This window comes from Artemia franciscana, chromosome 5, assembly GCF_032884065.1.
Source record: "Artemia franciscana chromosome 5, ASM3288406v1, whole genome shotgun sequence".
Classification (NCBI taxonomy): Eukaryota; Metazoa; Arthropoda; class Branchiopoda; order Anostraca; family Artemiidae; genus Artemia; species Artemia franciscana.
This window is the reverse complement of record NC_088867.1, coordinates 26,254,615-26,270,284: the sequence shown is the minus strand read 5'-3', so window position 1 is coordinate 26,270,284 and position 15,670 is coordinate 26,254,615. Positions and strand designations below refer to the sequence as shown.

Below are 15,670 nucleotides of genomic sequence, written 5' to 3'. Positions count from 1 at the left end.
TTTTTTTTTTATTGATTTTTTTAAGGATAAAGCGTGGAAAGAATCACTTATCAATGACTATAGAAGGAATCCCAATTTTAAAAAAAAATTGAATGATAAAACGGTAGACAAGTCTACCTTTACATAATTATTTATTACGTAATTTGGTCAATAAAAGATCTTGTCTTGTCTTAAGTCGAAAGATACGAAAGACCGAGGGAGAGAGATGGAGAGAGAGGAAGGAAGGATACTACAATAATTCTATTTTCACGCAAAGAATTCCACATTCTGAAATAGAAGTTCAAATCTGCTATTGAACTCTACCAAAACGTTTTCTAAAAATAATGTTTCTAAAAATAAATTGTTCGATAAAAATGAAAACAAATAAGATATTAACTAAATTTTCATTGAGATTCAAAAGTGATAGACAAATAATTATCAATTAATTTAATCCATGCAAAAATCAAGTAGTCCAAAGCAATACCATAAAAGCACATCAACCATTGATGACTCAACTCTCCCCTTTTAATGAACTTGTCAATTCTCCCAATTCCTTTAACTCCTTGATTATGTCTAATCCTCCAATCAAAGATCCTTTTACATAAACTTGAGGATATGTCGGCCAGTCAGAAAAAGTCTTTAGTCCTTGGCGTACTTCTTCGTCAGCTAATATGTCAAAAGTGCTGAATGGGAGCCTAAAAGAGAAAAAAAAAAAAATCAGCACTTACAAGGAAAATCGAAGTAAATTAAAAGGCTTCTAGCGGTTAGAGGTATATTGACATCTTTCTAATAGAGGTGGGAGGCTTCAAATTTTACCAAAGATTCTAAAATTCATGCTTGAATTCTACGATAATTTTTCAAGTTGTTATTGGAGATACCCCAGCAGTGTCATTATTAGCAAATAATCTAAATTTACTGTTATGTACTGTTATCCAAGTGCCGTTCTCAACAAACCATACACACACACACACACACATATATATATATATATATATATATATATATATATATATATATATATATATATATATATATATATATATATATATATATATATATATATATATATATATATATATATATATATATATATATATATATATATATATATATATATATATATATATATATATATATATATATATATATATATATATATATATATATATATATATATATATATATATATATATATATATATATATATATATATATATATATATATATATATATATATATATATAGCCTTTTTTTAGACAACTCAGAATCCTTACTTCAACAAATTTCAAGCAGGACTGATAGATAAAATAAGGTGAAATGAGGCAATTCATTCAAGTGAAATAAAAATAATTAAGGGCGCGCCTTCAATATTATTCATGCCTTTGGTAGCTAGCCTCAGGTCTTATAGTAACGTGAAACGACCACACAAGGGACGTTTGATGTAAAATATATGTCAACTATTGTTCCAATCTTAGCAATATAAGTGAAACGTAGCTTTTTGTGACTTAGCTCAAATTCCTATGAAATTAGAGGCATTGCCGAAGGCGAAAGACAAATATCCCACCCCGAAGCTCAAAATATAAAATGTATATAAAACAGGTCACATATTCTCCAAATCAGAGTTTAAGAAAGTTATTCGGCAGCCCTTCGTCGAGAAAAATCGTAGCTCTTCCTCCTCCCCCGCAACAAAATTTTGTCAACTTCCATACTCTATACGGTTAAATCTATTCATTTTGTATTGTATTTTAAGTGACACGTGAATATGATATTTAGTTTACAACGGAAACTACAGAAATCCGAGGAGAAAAGCTCCACATTAACTAAGTCATCAAATTATGTAATCTTGATATCGAAAAATAACAGAAGTGTAAAGAAAGGCATATGGGAATGTAGCATTGAAACATACCACACTAATCTTCTCAAAGTGAAATCTCGGCTTTGTCTGGTGTTTCTTTATGTCCTTAGACAGGAAAGTACGCTGGAGGGGCAGAGTATTTGGTACCATTCCTTTCCAAAAAAATCGAGATGTTTAGGATCTCTACTATATTTTCTCGCGTCTTCCGCATAATTCACCAATTTTTGGTGTTCTTCTAATGTTTGTTTTACAGACTTAATCAACTTAGCTCTCAACTAGTTTCCAGTCATAGAAATAAAAAGACACGAACTGTTAAGAAGCCAAATTCGCCGAAGCTCATTTTTCGTATTTTTTTTTATAGGATTTTTTGCATCAAAGCACATGTTTCACTCTTGACTGTCTGCGGTCGAAAGAACGCTCCCAAAAATAATAACTAATACAAAATTGGTAGAAAAAGATTGTCATCGTTGAGAACTTAATATTTTTAATGAACCAGTTTCCTTAATCTTTCTTGAAATTCACTACAATATATTTCCTCACTCACGCAGATAAACAAACACTGTTCTAGTAAATTAATTCATCCAAATTTGCTTCTGAACAGTTCATAGTAACCGCAGAAATACTTACACGGAAACTGATATAAATATTTAACTTCCTAAGAGCAGTGCGCTTTTAGGAAGGATAGAGGATGCGTCGACCATATTTTCACTCTTAGATTAATAATTGGAAAGTGCCCGACCCATTAAACGCATTTAGTCCTCAGTTTTAGTAGATTACGAGCAGGCGTCCGATTCTGTTGATAGAAGAGCTTTAGCGAAGGACCTATCCTTGTATTGTGTACCACATAAATACATTAAAGTGACTAGTGCTATGCACAAGAACAACATTGCTATGGTTAAGGTGGGAAGTAAGGCTAGTAGCTGATTTCGTATTAAATCAGGAGTTAAGCAGGGTTACCTTCTATCCTCATTTATATGGATCGTTTCGATAGACTTTGTCCTAAGGAGCAAAGCAAAGGCAATGGAAGAAAACGGAATCAAAAAGGGAGGAAAAACTCTCCTGGGTTTACGTTATGCTGATGATTTGAGCATCCCAGATGAATATGTTAGCAAAATGAATGAGATTTAAGAGGTTTTGCGAGTTCAGAGTGCAAGAATGGGTTTGAAAATTAATGTCAAGAAGACTAAGTCGCTTAGACTAGGAACAAGTGAAGGTGAAGAAGTGATGTTGGGTAATGAGATGATCGATCAAGTGGACAGATTCACTTACCTAAGTAGTATTATTAAAGACGGTGGGTGCAGTGAAGAGTCTAAAATTAGAATAGTAAAGGCCAACGGTGTTTTTTTTTTCACATTTGAAAAAAGTTCGGAAGAATAGGAAGACAAGTCTGCGAACAAAGATTAGAATATTAGAAGCTACAGTGATGACAGGGGTCAATTATGGTTCTAAAGCGTGGGTGCTCCGAAAAACAGAAGAGGAGTTGCTTGATATTTTTCAGAGAAATTGCCTACGGATTGTTTTGAGTATCAACTGACTGACCGTATCTCATATAGTAAACTGTACAAAAAATCCGGTTCAACTCCGCTTTCTAGGGTTATAATGAGAGAAAGGATAAGATGGCTAGGAGATGTTCTGCGGATGAAGGATGACAGATTGCAAGATTGTCCTGTTTGGCCAAACGCCAAGGGTCATACCAAAAGCGGATCATCCCCAATGGAATAGGAGGATGTCGTAAGGAAAGACTTAAGAGAAACGGGAACTTCTTGGGAGCGTGTAAAGAGGGAGGCTTCAAAAAGATTAGTATAGAAGAGGGTCGTGCGTAGCTGTGTTGGCCTATGGCAGCTTGGTGCTGCAGTGAGTTGTTATTATTAGTAGTAGCAGTAGATAAACAAAATAGATATACCAACTGTTTTGTATACAATTGAAAATGGGCCTATATTAAAATCAGAAATGAAACTCAGATTACTAATCGGGTTAGTTGAATGACTTTGGCATATCAATTGAATAATAATAGTAATTGGACTTGCGTTGCAAGGGCAACGTGAAATCGTGCAGTAAGATTCTTTCGGTATCGCAAACGGAACTGTTGCATGAGCAGCATTTTGATTTTGTTTCTTCGCCATCGATTGAATACTACAGTTATCAACTCCCTAAATCTTTAAAAAGGGTGTGTCTCAAAAAGAATGTTTTTCTTAGAAAAAAAATGAAAACAATTCTTGGCAAGTTCCTTGGAGCAGACTCACAATATGCTGTTCAACTCAACTTATCTATAACCTGTCAAAACAAGAAAAAAGCGCAGAAGCCATAATGACAGAGTATAAAACAAAGAAAAAAAAAGGAAAAGAAAAACACACAAACGAAAAATTATCCTATGACCATAATATCAGCAATCTTTACACTCAAAGGAACAGAAAAGACCAATTGTGATTAAGCTTATTGGCAGAAGATTTGAAATCTTCCAGTCTTTTATCAATAATTGTAGCTGGAAAAATGACTGAATTTTTGGGACAGAAAAGAGTTACTGGTCCAAAAGGGCACATGCAAAAAATTTGGCAAACTTAAAATAAATCTGACGAAAAAGTTTTTTTTTAGGAAGAAAGTAGTTGCCAAATAGGAGACAAAAGCAGGAAGATGAGGCACAGTTTGGCTATTGTAAGGTTTAAAAAGATAGAAACGACTAATATATATGAGATTAGAGACAAGGGAATTTTTTTAACAAATCAGGAATCAGCTCGTATTCCAGTAGAAGCATTATCCAGTTTTTTCCAGCGTGTAGCACAGCAAACAAAGTGACAGCCCATAAAAAGTTTGTAAATGGTGTTTTTTTGTAAAAAAATTATCGTGCAAAATAATTATTGCAATAAACGTTTATTAGCTCTTCAAGGAGTATCGATCAGGGTCGGAAAGAAATTGTACCTCTCTTAGTTTAAAAATTGATTTTCTTTTTCATGTCACTATAAGAAAGGAGCAAAGGGAGCCCCCAATTTCTTTAACAATGAAAGAACTGTTGAAGTTTAAGAGGCACATGTAATACCGTCCCTCCACTTCAGTGCCACACCTGAAACAGAGTTGGCTTGTAAAGTAAATGACATCAATTTTTGGACTCATAGGAAATTGCTTTCTAATTTTTCCGTTTATTATTCCACAAAAAGCGTCTCGGTTAAAGGGCAAAGAAACAATCGCACATCTTAAGCACTTCGAGATTTTATTTTATTACAATATTAAATTGCAGACTGAAGCCTTCCACGGAGCTTTTCACTCGATAGCAGAAGAAACACGGCTCGAAAAAACGAAAGCTTGGCGGAATAGCTTCAGATAGTGCTCTCTAACATAAGACTACAAATATCTCTTTTAGCTAACACTCTACTGGTTTTAGCTCAAGGACAAGCAAAAACATCCTTTTTAGCCCAGGCAATGGTTATACGCAGCTATCCAAAATTTATGTCATATTCCTCGTCCGACCAGATACCCTCACTTTCCATAAAAGCCAAAGAGTCCTGACCACTTTCTCGCAATACAGTGAAATCGACAGGGAAGGAAAAAATAGTAAAGAAAAAGAGAGCAAAAACAAAGTGTTGCTCCCGTAGCACAATAAATCTATATAAAATACGAACCCGGTTTCCTTGAGGATGTCCATAGTCTGCCTTGAGAAGCCACATTTTGGGGAATCTTTTGAGCCTTTCATGAATACCATAATATCAGCCTCATTAATTAACCGCTTCAAACGATCCTCCAGAGACTGCTTCTTAGGTAGCAAAGATTGGAGCTCACCACTGTCAACCATTTCTTTAACAATGTCTAATCCTCCGACAAGATCTCCATTTACATACAGCTAGAAGAAAAACAGTCTATTACTTAGCAATAAAACGAATTTATTTTCGATTAGCGACGGGAATTTTAATAACCTTTGCATTGATATAATAGCTAAGAAATTATTATGATTATAAATATATTAAAAGTACTGTATCAAAAGGTGTTGAGGCCAAATTGGTCTGGTTCCCATAAGATCAGTAAGTTATGTTGAGAGGTAGCAGTATTGTTACTTTTTGGTTCTTTTTTATCACTTTTTCTTCATTTTTTATCTTTTCTTTTTCTCCTCGTGGTCTGAGGGTTGATATCAACAAGAAATGATAAATTCAAAACTTATTTTCCGGTGTCAGGATCGTGAAACAGAGAATAAAAATTTCTTTGGTGTTTGCAAGGCCTCCAGCAATTTTCCAGAAAAGCCAGAAATTATTTAGGTCACAATCTAGTAAAATAGCATAAACAAGATGCAAAACAAGACAGTCGCAAAGCAAACTTGATGGCCCGAAATAACAAAATAGTGTATCTCTTTCAGGAAAAAAAAATCTTGAAAGGTGAATCTAGAAATGCTTAATCAAAGATTTGAGGGATTTTCAAGTTTGATAGGTTTTTTTGAAATTGGAAATTCTTGAAATACCGTATATACCTCATAAAAAGCTAAGGCCTAGAAGTCCTTGAAACAAGTTCAACTGTGATCTCACTTATATGGGCCAAGAATCTTTTCAACTACACATCTGCCAGAACAGGTCATCAGATCTCTACTGAATTCATGGGAAACAAACGCTAGTGTCCCAGTTGTCCTTTTGATGTCTCCAAAGACATCCTCGCTTCTGCAGATGCGTCCCTAAATTCTTGTCATAGGGGTGTCTCTCAGAAAGCATTGCAGAATATTGACAAAACCCGGTAGCAACAAATAGCAAGTGTCTTAGCTATGCCTGCCTTTCGGAAATCAGTACCGGGTCCAACCTCTGTATGGGATAGAAAGGATAGAGGTCCCCAAAAAAGGTAGCGGTTCAAAAAAATCTAGACATAACAATACCACCTTACGTAAAAAATCCACAGTCTACATCACAGCTTTGAGGTGTCATAAAATTCATAGTAGGATATTACTTTTTTGGCTCTAATTCCAACGTATTAATTGGATTCATTACATTTTACAATAAATTTTGAACTATCAAAATTCTGATTTATTCTGATAATTATAGCTATAATTCTGTAAATTCTGCTATTTAAACTCATTAAATTTACAATTAATTTTGAACTGTCGAAATTCTGATTTTAAACCATTTTGATTTCCAATATTTGACTGCGATTGGCTGTTTCGACTTTGTATTTTGCCTGATACGTTTGTTACGATTTCCAAATCAAAGGAAGAGCAGACCTACTTTCTGAAAGTTTACTTATCTTTAATGATTTTAAAAATGAAGAACCATGTTTAAATCGAGATAAGTTTCACGAGTCATCCTTCCATGGAACAGTTCTACAGCGGTGCTCTGAGGAGTATGAATTTTAACTGCGGTACAAAACATTTCTCACTCAATATTTTTTTTTCTCAGTCAGTTTAAAAAAAATTCTTGTTTTATTTATTTCGACAGCCTAAATTATATTCATTTTAGATATATGATCTAGTATGATCTGTAAAGATCCAAGACGGGTAAAGAGAGCAATTGTTTTCATTTTAGTCTTGGTACTTTTAATGAAACGGGTCCGTTTTAAATGACCTGCGCTTTATTGCAAAGCATAAAACCAAGGCCAACTAATGTTTATTTGTAAGTACATTTTACTTAATGGTTCTTTTCGAATCGGTATTTCGAAGTGACGTTTCCCCCTGTGCAAATTTCAAACGCGAAAGTTTATTTTCATGTGCTACTTCTAATTTAATTGGAGTTTTGCCTATCTCAGGACCACCCTCACAGATAGGTTCCAAATTTGTTTCGCTTTGTAATATGTTAAGATTATTTTCGAACAATTTTCATTTTTTAAACACTTTTAAGTAACTTCGTCTATTTACGCAAAATACAGGATAAAATAAGATAAAAACAACGAAAAAAAAACCAACAGAGTACACAAATAGGCAGTTGTTTCTTTCCATCCCCCTTCCTCTATCATAAACACTCATGTTTTATAAAGTTCAGTGAAATTCAGTACAAGGTCTGGAACAAAAATTACTTTTTCGTCAAAATTATTTACATAGTTTGCTCTCTAGTTTGTAATTTTCGAGAATCATACCTGTGGGTAAGTCGGCCAGTCTGAAAACTCCTTTAAGCCTTGGCGAACTGCTTCGTCTTCTAGGATATCAAAAGTACGGTAGTCAGCATTGTGTTCGTTCAGGATGTTGACTATTTGACGAGAAAAGCCTAAAATAGAAAGAAATATGACAGCAACCATATGGTTGCAATGCATCTTGGCGGAAAAAGCGGGACCTGGTAATGTCAAAGACCTGACATTTTGTGGATATATTTGAAGTTAGCAGAGGAAGATATATATATATATATATATATATATATATATATATATATATATATATATATATATATATATATATATATATATATATATATATATATATATATATATATATATATATATATATTATATATATATATATATATATATATATATATATATATAAATTATATGTATTCTTTTTAATTTAAAAATCTTTTTAATTTAAAAATGGGCATTAAAAATAAACAACTCAAATCATATCATTCCTGAAGCAAAAGATTGTACAGGATCCCAATATGTTGCTGAAACGAAACCAGCAACTAGACATTCGCCCTCACACACATAAGAGAATACCCATAGCCTCCTTTACTCTCCCTCAGTAAGAATTTTAAACGTATGCATTACAATGAGGCACAACACTGCCTCACTTCCTCCATTGACTTGGGTTCATCTGGAAGGGTAATTCCAGATGACACATCAAGATGAAACTTCACTGTCAGACACACCTAGACATTCGGCCTCACACACATAAGAGAACACCCATAACCTCCTTCACTCTCCCTCAGTAAGAATGTAAATGTAAGCATTATAATGAGGCACAGAACTGCCTCGCTTCCTCCATTGACTTGGGTTCATCTGGAAGGTTAAATCATGTTTCCGGTCCAATATGACAGATACAAAATCAATATCTCATCGTCACACTCTTTGGGTCACTTAATATAGCAGAATCCCGTATACCATACCCAAGTGAACTTGCATTAAATAACTTGAAAAACAAATCCAGAAGAGCGCCAATTTAAAACTTAAACATAGATAAAATTCTACAGATTTTAACAATACCGTAGCACGATATAATATACAGACGTTTATTTTATATCTTATAAATTCTCTTGAGTTTTTTTTTTCTATTACAGAATATTCACATAATTTTATTCTAGTAAATACGTAAAATATTTAAACGCGAACGGAAACAAGATGACAACAAATTCACTAAAAAAAATGATATAAGGATGTACTGGTGAAAAACATAACATCCTGAAAACCACAGATGGATACATAAGCATCAATAACGCATTCAACCATTGCTTGTTTAGAATCAATTAATCCAATACGGTCTTTAGTAGGTAAACATTCAGCGGCAGTGACCAGCGGGGTCGCAATGGCTTGTAACATAATAAGTAGCCTGGCCCAGGCAACATAATGTAATACCACTGTGAATACACTACAGGTGAAATTACTACTTATTTAGGATCCACTCATAGTTTTACTAAAGCAACTAACTTGAATTCTTTTTTCATTTTTATCAGCAGAATCCCATTAAAAAAAACAAGAGCTAAGACCAACATTAGTCATTTAGACCATTTAAGTCATTTGTTCATTTAAGAACAACATTAGTGTTGTTTAAAAGAATTACATAAAACCTCACCACATTTCGGTGTGTTTGGATCTCCCTTCATAAATAACATCACGGGAGCCGCTGTAATAAGTCTCCTCAGTCGAGCATTGAGCTCTTCCTTCGTTTCTGGGTTACGAGGAGCAACAGGTTTAGTTGTCATCTGGGATGGTTGGAGGTTCCCCAAATCATCTGCCAGGGCGGCCTAAAAATATGTTTTTCAAAAAAGACGCGTCTTTGAAGCAAATAAAAAATAAAGCACAAACACAATAAAAGTCTTAAATACAAAAACGGAAATTAAATGTGATACAACTACTTTCTGTTATCAACAGGGGTATGATTGCCGAAGTTCAATTGACGTCCACTAAAATTATTTGGATGCGAAACAAAGAATGTCTAATGGGTTTAGAATAAAATAAATAAAAATTGAAAATTCGGTTGTACTGAATAATAAAATTGTACGAAACGGTTTAGCACAAAGTTTTAAGTAGGTAAAAACTCGTATCTAATTCTTTCCACTTTGTGGGGTGCACATCCTCCCTAATAAAGGCAATGAGGGAGGGCGTTGACTTTGGTAACCTCGTAATTTTAAGTTGTGCCTCATAGAAAATGTCAAACATTTTGAATCTTCAACGGAAAAGGGGCAGTATTGGTCTTAGAAATATTTTAGACTTTGGCTGACTTTTGTCTTAAGGCTTAAAGAATACATTAATGACTTTACAGAGGCGGCAGTGCTGAGCCCTTCCTCAGTAATGCTGCCACCTATAATACCCTTTAGGCTTAAAGTTTTTATTGGCTTTTATCCTCTACACGATATTAGCTCTACTTAGTTAGTTTTTACTTCCCTTTGAGTGAACACAGAAACGAATGAAATGATATACATCTATTGCTAAGCGTAGTCAAATACCAAAGAAACATATTTTAAGTTGAGCAATCTATGCTTGAACACTTTTATTTTGGGTCTCAAGCGCATAAAAATTTAAATTTTGAAAAAAATCAGAAGTCATTGTACAGAAGTGCCTTTGAAATATCGAATTTACCGTTTTTCATCCTCTGAAGAATATATATACAGAGCTTGGGGAATTAGGCTGACCTTCAAACTACTTGACAACTTGAGCAGTTTTTTTTAGCTGGTGCTTATCAATTTCTTAATGCATAAATCTTCATACAATTTCAGTGCTAATTTGCCTCACGGCTTATAATTCTCAGAAATTTTGGAAGAAGCATCCTAAAAAAAATTTCAGGAAGAATTTTATTCCCTCACAAGCTCTAAACAAGTAACGTTTTACGTAGTTCATCATTTGGAACGATTGAATTTCCCCGACAGCCACTCTTGAGTCATGTTTATCTATTGCAGCTGCTAAACCCATTATCATACAATTTTACCATAAGTGTAATGCAATTCGTGCAAAACTAACACTAAGTGGGATCCTAATCCCCAAGACCGATCAAGTAAACTAAATAGACCAAATATTAGAATAAAAACTTAATTTGTACCCCCCCCCCCATTCAAAGTAAAACTAAAAAATAGTATATACAAACTAGATGAATCAAAAGATGTTGCATGCTGATTAAGAAATGCATCCATGCTTAGACGCTTAGCTCATTCCTCAAATTGGATAAATGAATGTACTTCCCTACAATATGTACAGAAAAAGTTTGTAGAATTTGAAAAAACTATACACAAGGAGCAATTTCTTATTTCCACGGACAGTTCGAAAATGAGTAATAAGGTTCCATAAGGAGCATATTTTCTGTCCTTCAATAAAGAGGGCCCTAGCGTGCACAACAAACTCGGATTGGGCGAATGACTTCCAAAAGAGCCCAAAAACGTTTTCTTTTCGTTCGGTTTGAAACATATATTCACAAATCCTTGGTCTAATCTATAGGAACCCCAATTAATTAGTCTTGATCTACCGGCAGCTCCTAAAAGAAATTAGCGAAGATGTTATTTAGATTCAAGTCTTGTCTAGCCCATTGAGGTGAAACTTAGCGTTTGGTTGCACATAATGTGACATTTATACCGTCCTTATCAGACTCATTGTGCATTAGTGCTGATCTACAGACTCGCGTACATTCGAGGTATTGTGTGCATATCTGTATTTAAGTGTGCTCCTGTCTTCTTTATGTAAGTACTCAATAACTCTGTTGCACTTTTAATTGATTTGATATATGCTAGTATACTTCAAGATTAGTCTCGTGCCTCTGATCGTTCCCATAAAGAATTTGATTTCGACCTAATGTCTAGTAATTGACTTCATTAGACTTCGTGGCTATGGCATAGTGTGAACGCTTCTTAAGCAGCAGAGTCTAGGAAGGTTGTCGTGAAAGCAAAGCTAATCTTCGATTACAAAATAATTGAATAAAACCCTATCTGGATTAAGTGACGGATTAACCTCCCTAAATTAACCCCGCGGATTAATTGACGTGAAATACAAGCACATTCCCATCCCCGGATTACATAGAACTTTAGAAACTAACCAATTAACCATTTAAACATAAATATTCGAATGGTTTTCTTTCTGTAAAATGGAGAATTGCAGCTTACTGAGTTCTGAAGCACAGGAAACACATGATTAATTTAATAGGTTTCAATAAGCGCTTAAGTGTTCTAGTGTCCTTTTCTTGAGACATAGGCAAAGATTACAACTAGTGGAGTAAAGTATGTACATGAAAAAGGTAGCACTTTTATTTAGTCTGAGCATAATTCCAAGCCGTTTTATAAAGCTGAGACCCTAAAAAAAAAGTTAGCTCCCCATATTTCACTTAACCTGGAAACATAAAAGATCTTTTAGAGTAGAACTTACATGCAAACGAACTTTTTCAACGATTTCACGTGTATATACACCGTCGACTCTATCAACTTGTTTACCACCCATCAAATAAATTATTGTCGGCGCAGCTAGGACCTTATATTGAGCGGCAATTGTTGGATGGGTTTCAGCCTCAATTTCCAAGAACAAAACATGCTAGAAAAAACGTCAATCAAGGTCTGAAACACGTGAAAAATCATTAATAAATTAAAAAGATAAACAAGAAAAGAGAATAAGAAAAACAGTGATAGAACTAACAGTGAGAGGATAAGAGAGAGAGAGAGAGAGAGAGAGAGAGAGAGAGAGAGAGAGAGAGAGAGAGAGAGAGAGAGAGAGAGAGAGAGAGAGAGAAAGAGAGAGAGAGAGAGAGAGAGAGAGAGAGAGAGAGAAAGAAGGAGAAAAAGAGAGAAAGAAGGAGAAAAAGAGAGAACGAGAGAGAGAGAGAAAGAGACAGAGGGAGAGAAAGAAACAGACGAGATAAAGAGAGAGAAAGAGAGAAAGAAAGAGAGAGGAGTGAAATAAGCGAACAAATTTGAATATGGTGAATAATATCTCTTTGAAATTAGATTGTTTTATCTACTGTATTACAAGACCAGAATCTGCGCGGTGGCATACTAAAGAGCAATGTTTCTGTGTATTTCTTCTTTGCCACAATGTGAGAAAGGGTGGTTGTAATAACGTGGGATAGGACTCATTCAACTGAAAGTCGAAGTTTATACAGCCCTCTTTAAGGATCAAAAGTGGTTGCAGGGCAACTCCTCCCCCATTTTATTTTGCCCCCGAGTACCCCCGTAGCCCCCCACGGCACCAGACCAAAATTGACACATAGCCATTTTCCTTAGAATAACCGAAAGCTTCAATATATACCTGCAGGGATGACATAACCCATGGAGCCTTAGGTCTAAGAGCCCTTAATTAGGCGAATTGCCCAATGTTCACTGACAGATTTTATAGCAGAAAAGTAGGTGGGTACGTTTGGTCTTGGCTGCCGAACTGGTTTGAAACTTTCAGAAATGATTCCCGGGACAAGGTGACATCGAATTTTTGCTAGCGAGAGTGGACGGCGTTAAGCGGTCCTAAAATAAGCCAAAATTATTTTTGTCTCTGGCTGGTTTGATACTTAAATTCAGAGGCCCCTGGGCCAAGAATACTATAATATAGAAACTATATTGTAGGTTCGGGAAACAGGCCCCCTGAAACTTTTTGGGGCTGGTTTGATTGAAATTTATGTCCGTAAGTCTTTGGGCCAAACGTGAGACAGCCACTTCGCTCAGAATCGCCAAAAGGAAAAAATGATAAACAAAATTTTGATCTACCTGCCAATGGGCCAGAAAACTTGTTTTTCTCAAAATGGCCAGAAAATTACAAAAGTAAGCTCCTGGACCAAGAGGGCTTTAGTGTACATAACAAATTTAGACTGGGTAGACGAGTTCCTAAACGGGCCAAAAAAGCCCAAAGACGTTTCCCTTTCGATCAGTTTAAAACTTATATTCATAAAGCTTTAGTCTAAAGGGACTCCAATGCACAAAGTAAATAAAAATATTGGTTCTGCCGAGAATTGGGATGAAGAAAATCGCCAATTTTTTCCCCAAACGGCTTGAAACTCACCCTTAGAGGTCTCCTTTTCATGTGGGTCCTACATACTGCATAAATGGAAGATCACTTCTACCAAAATCAGGGTTTCAAGAATGTTTGAAGTCACTAGTTGGAATATGAGCATCATAAAGAAAACATACAAGCAGGCAATACTCTGCTTGGTGATTACTCACTTTCCATGCCATGCACTTAGCAGTCACCTAAAACCAATTTTGAAATATCTTGTTCGTCCAAGTTATCCAATATGAGAATGGTAATAAGCAGAATTGCACTGGGTCAAATTCCACAAAAAAATCACCTAAGATACTTTACCTTACTGAGTAGTGTTGGTGTGAGGCTGTTGTGTGGGGAAGAAGTTGTGGGTTATGGAGTTTTGTGGATGCAGAGTTGTGTAAGCGGATGGCTGTGGTGCCAGGGAGCATGTGGGGGAGGAGTGGTGCAATAAAGAGTATGAGTAGGGAGTTGTGTCATCGTGAAAAGATTGGTAAACACATGTATATTACGTACGTTAAGTCCTGAATCCTTTTCAAGCTCCTCGAATACGTTTTTGAGAACCTTGCATTGCTCAGCCCAGTCAGCATAAAAATGAACTACTATCAGGCCCAAATGTCTAGAAAAAAGAAGGACAGATTTGGGGTGAGATGGTCAAAATAATATATATATATATATATATATATATATATATATATATATTATATATATATATATATATATAATATATATATATATATATATATATATATATATATATATGTATATATATATATATATATATATATATATATATATATATATATAAATATATATATATATATATATATAAATATATATATATATATTATATAATATATATATATATATATATATATATATATATTATATATATATATATATATATATATATAAATATATATATATATATATATATATAATATTATATATATATATATAATTATATATATATATATATATATATATATATATAAGTCAATATATATATATAATAAGTCATATATATATATATATATATAAAAATATATATATATATATATATATACATATATATATATATATATATATAAATATATATATATATATATATAATATATATATATACTATATATATATATATATATATATATATATATATATATATATATATATATATATATATATATATCGTGTGATTAATTAAAAAAAGAAATATAACTTGAACAATAAGACGTTTTTGTTTGCGGTTATCAGGGCTTCCTTACACACTTCATTATATGTTTGTCATTCGTTTTCGGGGGTTGTCAGAACTTTTAAGCTACGTTGACTTAGAAACATAAAAAAGCCACATATAAAATACCATGGTTGACGAGAGCTAAGAGCTCATATGGCACTTGTGACGAGGCAAGAAGAGCTAAGAGCCAAGAGATCGTATGGTATGAGCTCTAACAAAATTCTATGAATCAATAGATTGATTTAAAAGGATAATAAGAGGCTTAATGCCGGTCAGGATTTAAAATAAGAGCTCAGAGTCATGATGTCCTTCCAAATATCAAAATTTATTAAGATCCGATCACCCACTCGTACGTTATAAATACCTAATTTTTTCTAATTTTCCCTCTCCCTTTAGCCCCCCCAGATGGTTGAATCTGGGAAAACGACTTTATCAAGTCAATTTGTGCAGCTCCCTGACACGCCCACCAATTTTCATCGTCCTAGCACGTCCAGAAGCACCAAACTCGCCAAATCACTGAACCCCTCCCCCCAACTCCCCCAAAGAGAGCGAATCCA

General features: G+C 34.2%; 1 protein-coding gene across 4 annotated transcripts in view; it reads right to left on the bottom strand.

Annotated features, from left to right (window-relative positions):
- Positions 1–411: 411 nt before the first annotated feature.
- The window catches only part of LOC136027173 (glutaredoxin-3-like), a 36,716-nt gene continuing 21,457 nt past the window's right edge, over positions 412–15,670 (bottom strand). For all 4 annotated transcript variants that reach the window (XM_065704174.1, XM_065704176.1, XM_065704177.1 and 1 more), the window contains 6 exons: positions 14,396–14,498; positions 12,287–12,448; positions 9,513–9,684; positions 7,868–7,995; positions 5,449–5,666; positions 412–674 (listed from right to left, as the gene is read on the bottom strand). In XM_065704174.1, the coding sequence (XP_065560246.1) occupies positions 491–674; positions 5,449–5,666; positions 7,868–7,995; positions 9,513–9,684; positions 12,287–12,448; positions 14,396–14,498 (967 nt within the window). In that variant the 3' untranslated portion in view covers positions 412–490. The remainder of the gene's footprint in view (positions 675–5,448; positions 5,667–7,867; positions 7,996–9,512; positions 9,685–12,286; positions 12,449–14,395; positions 14,499–15,670) is intronic.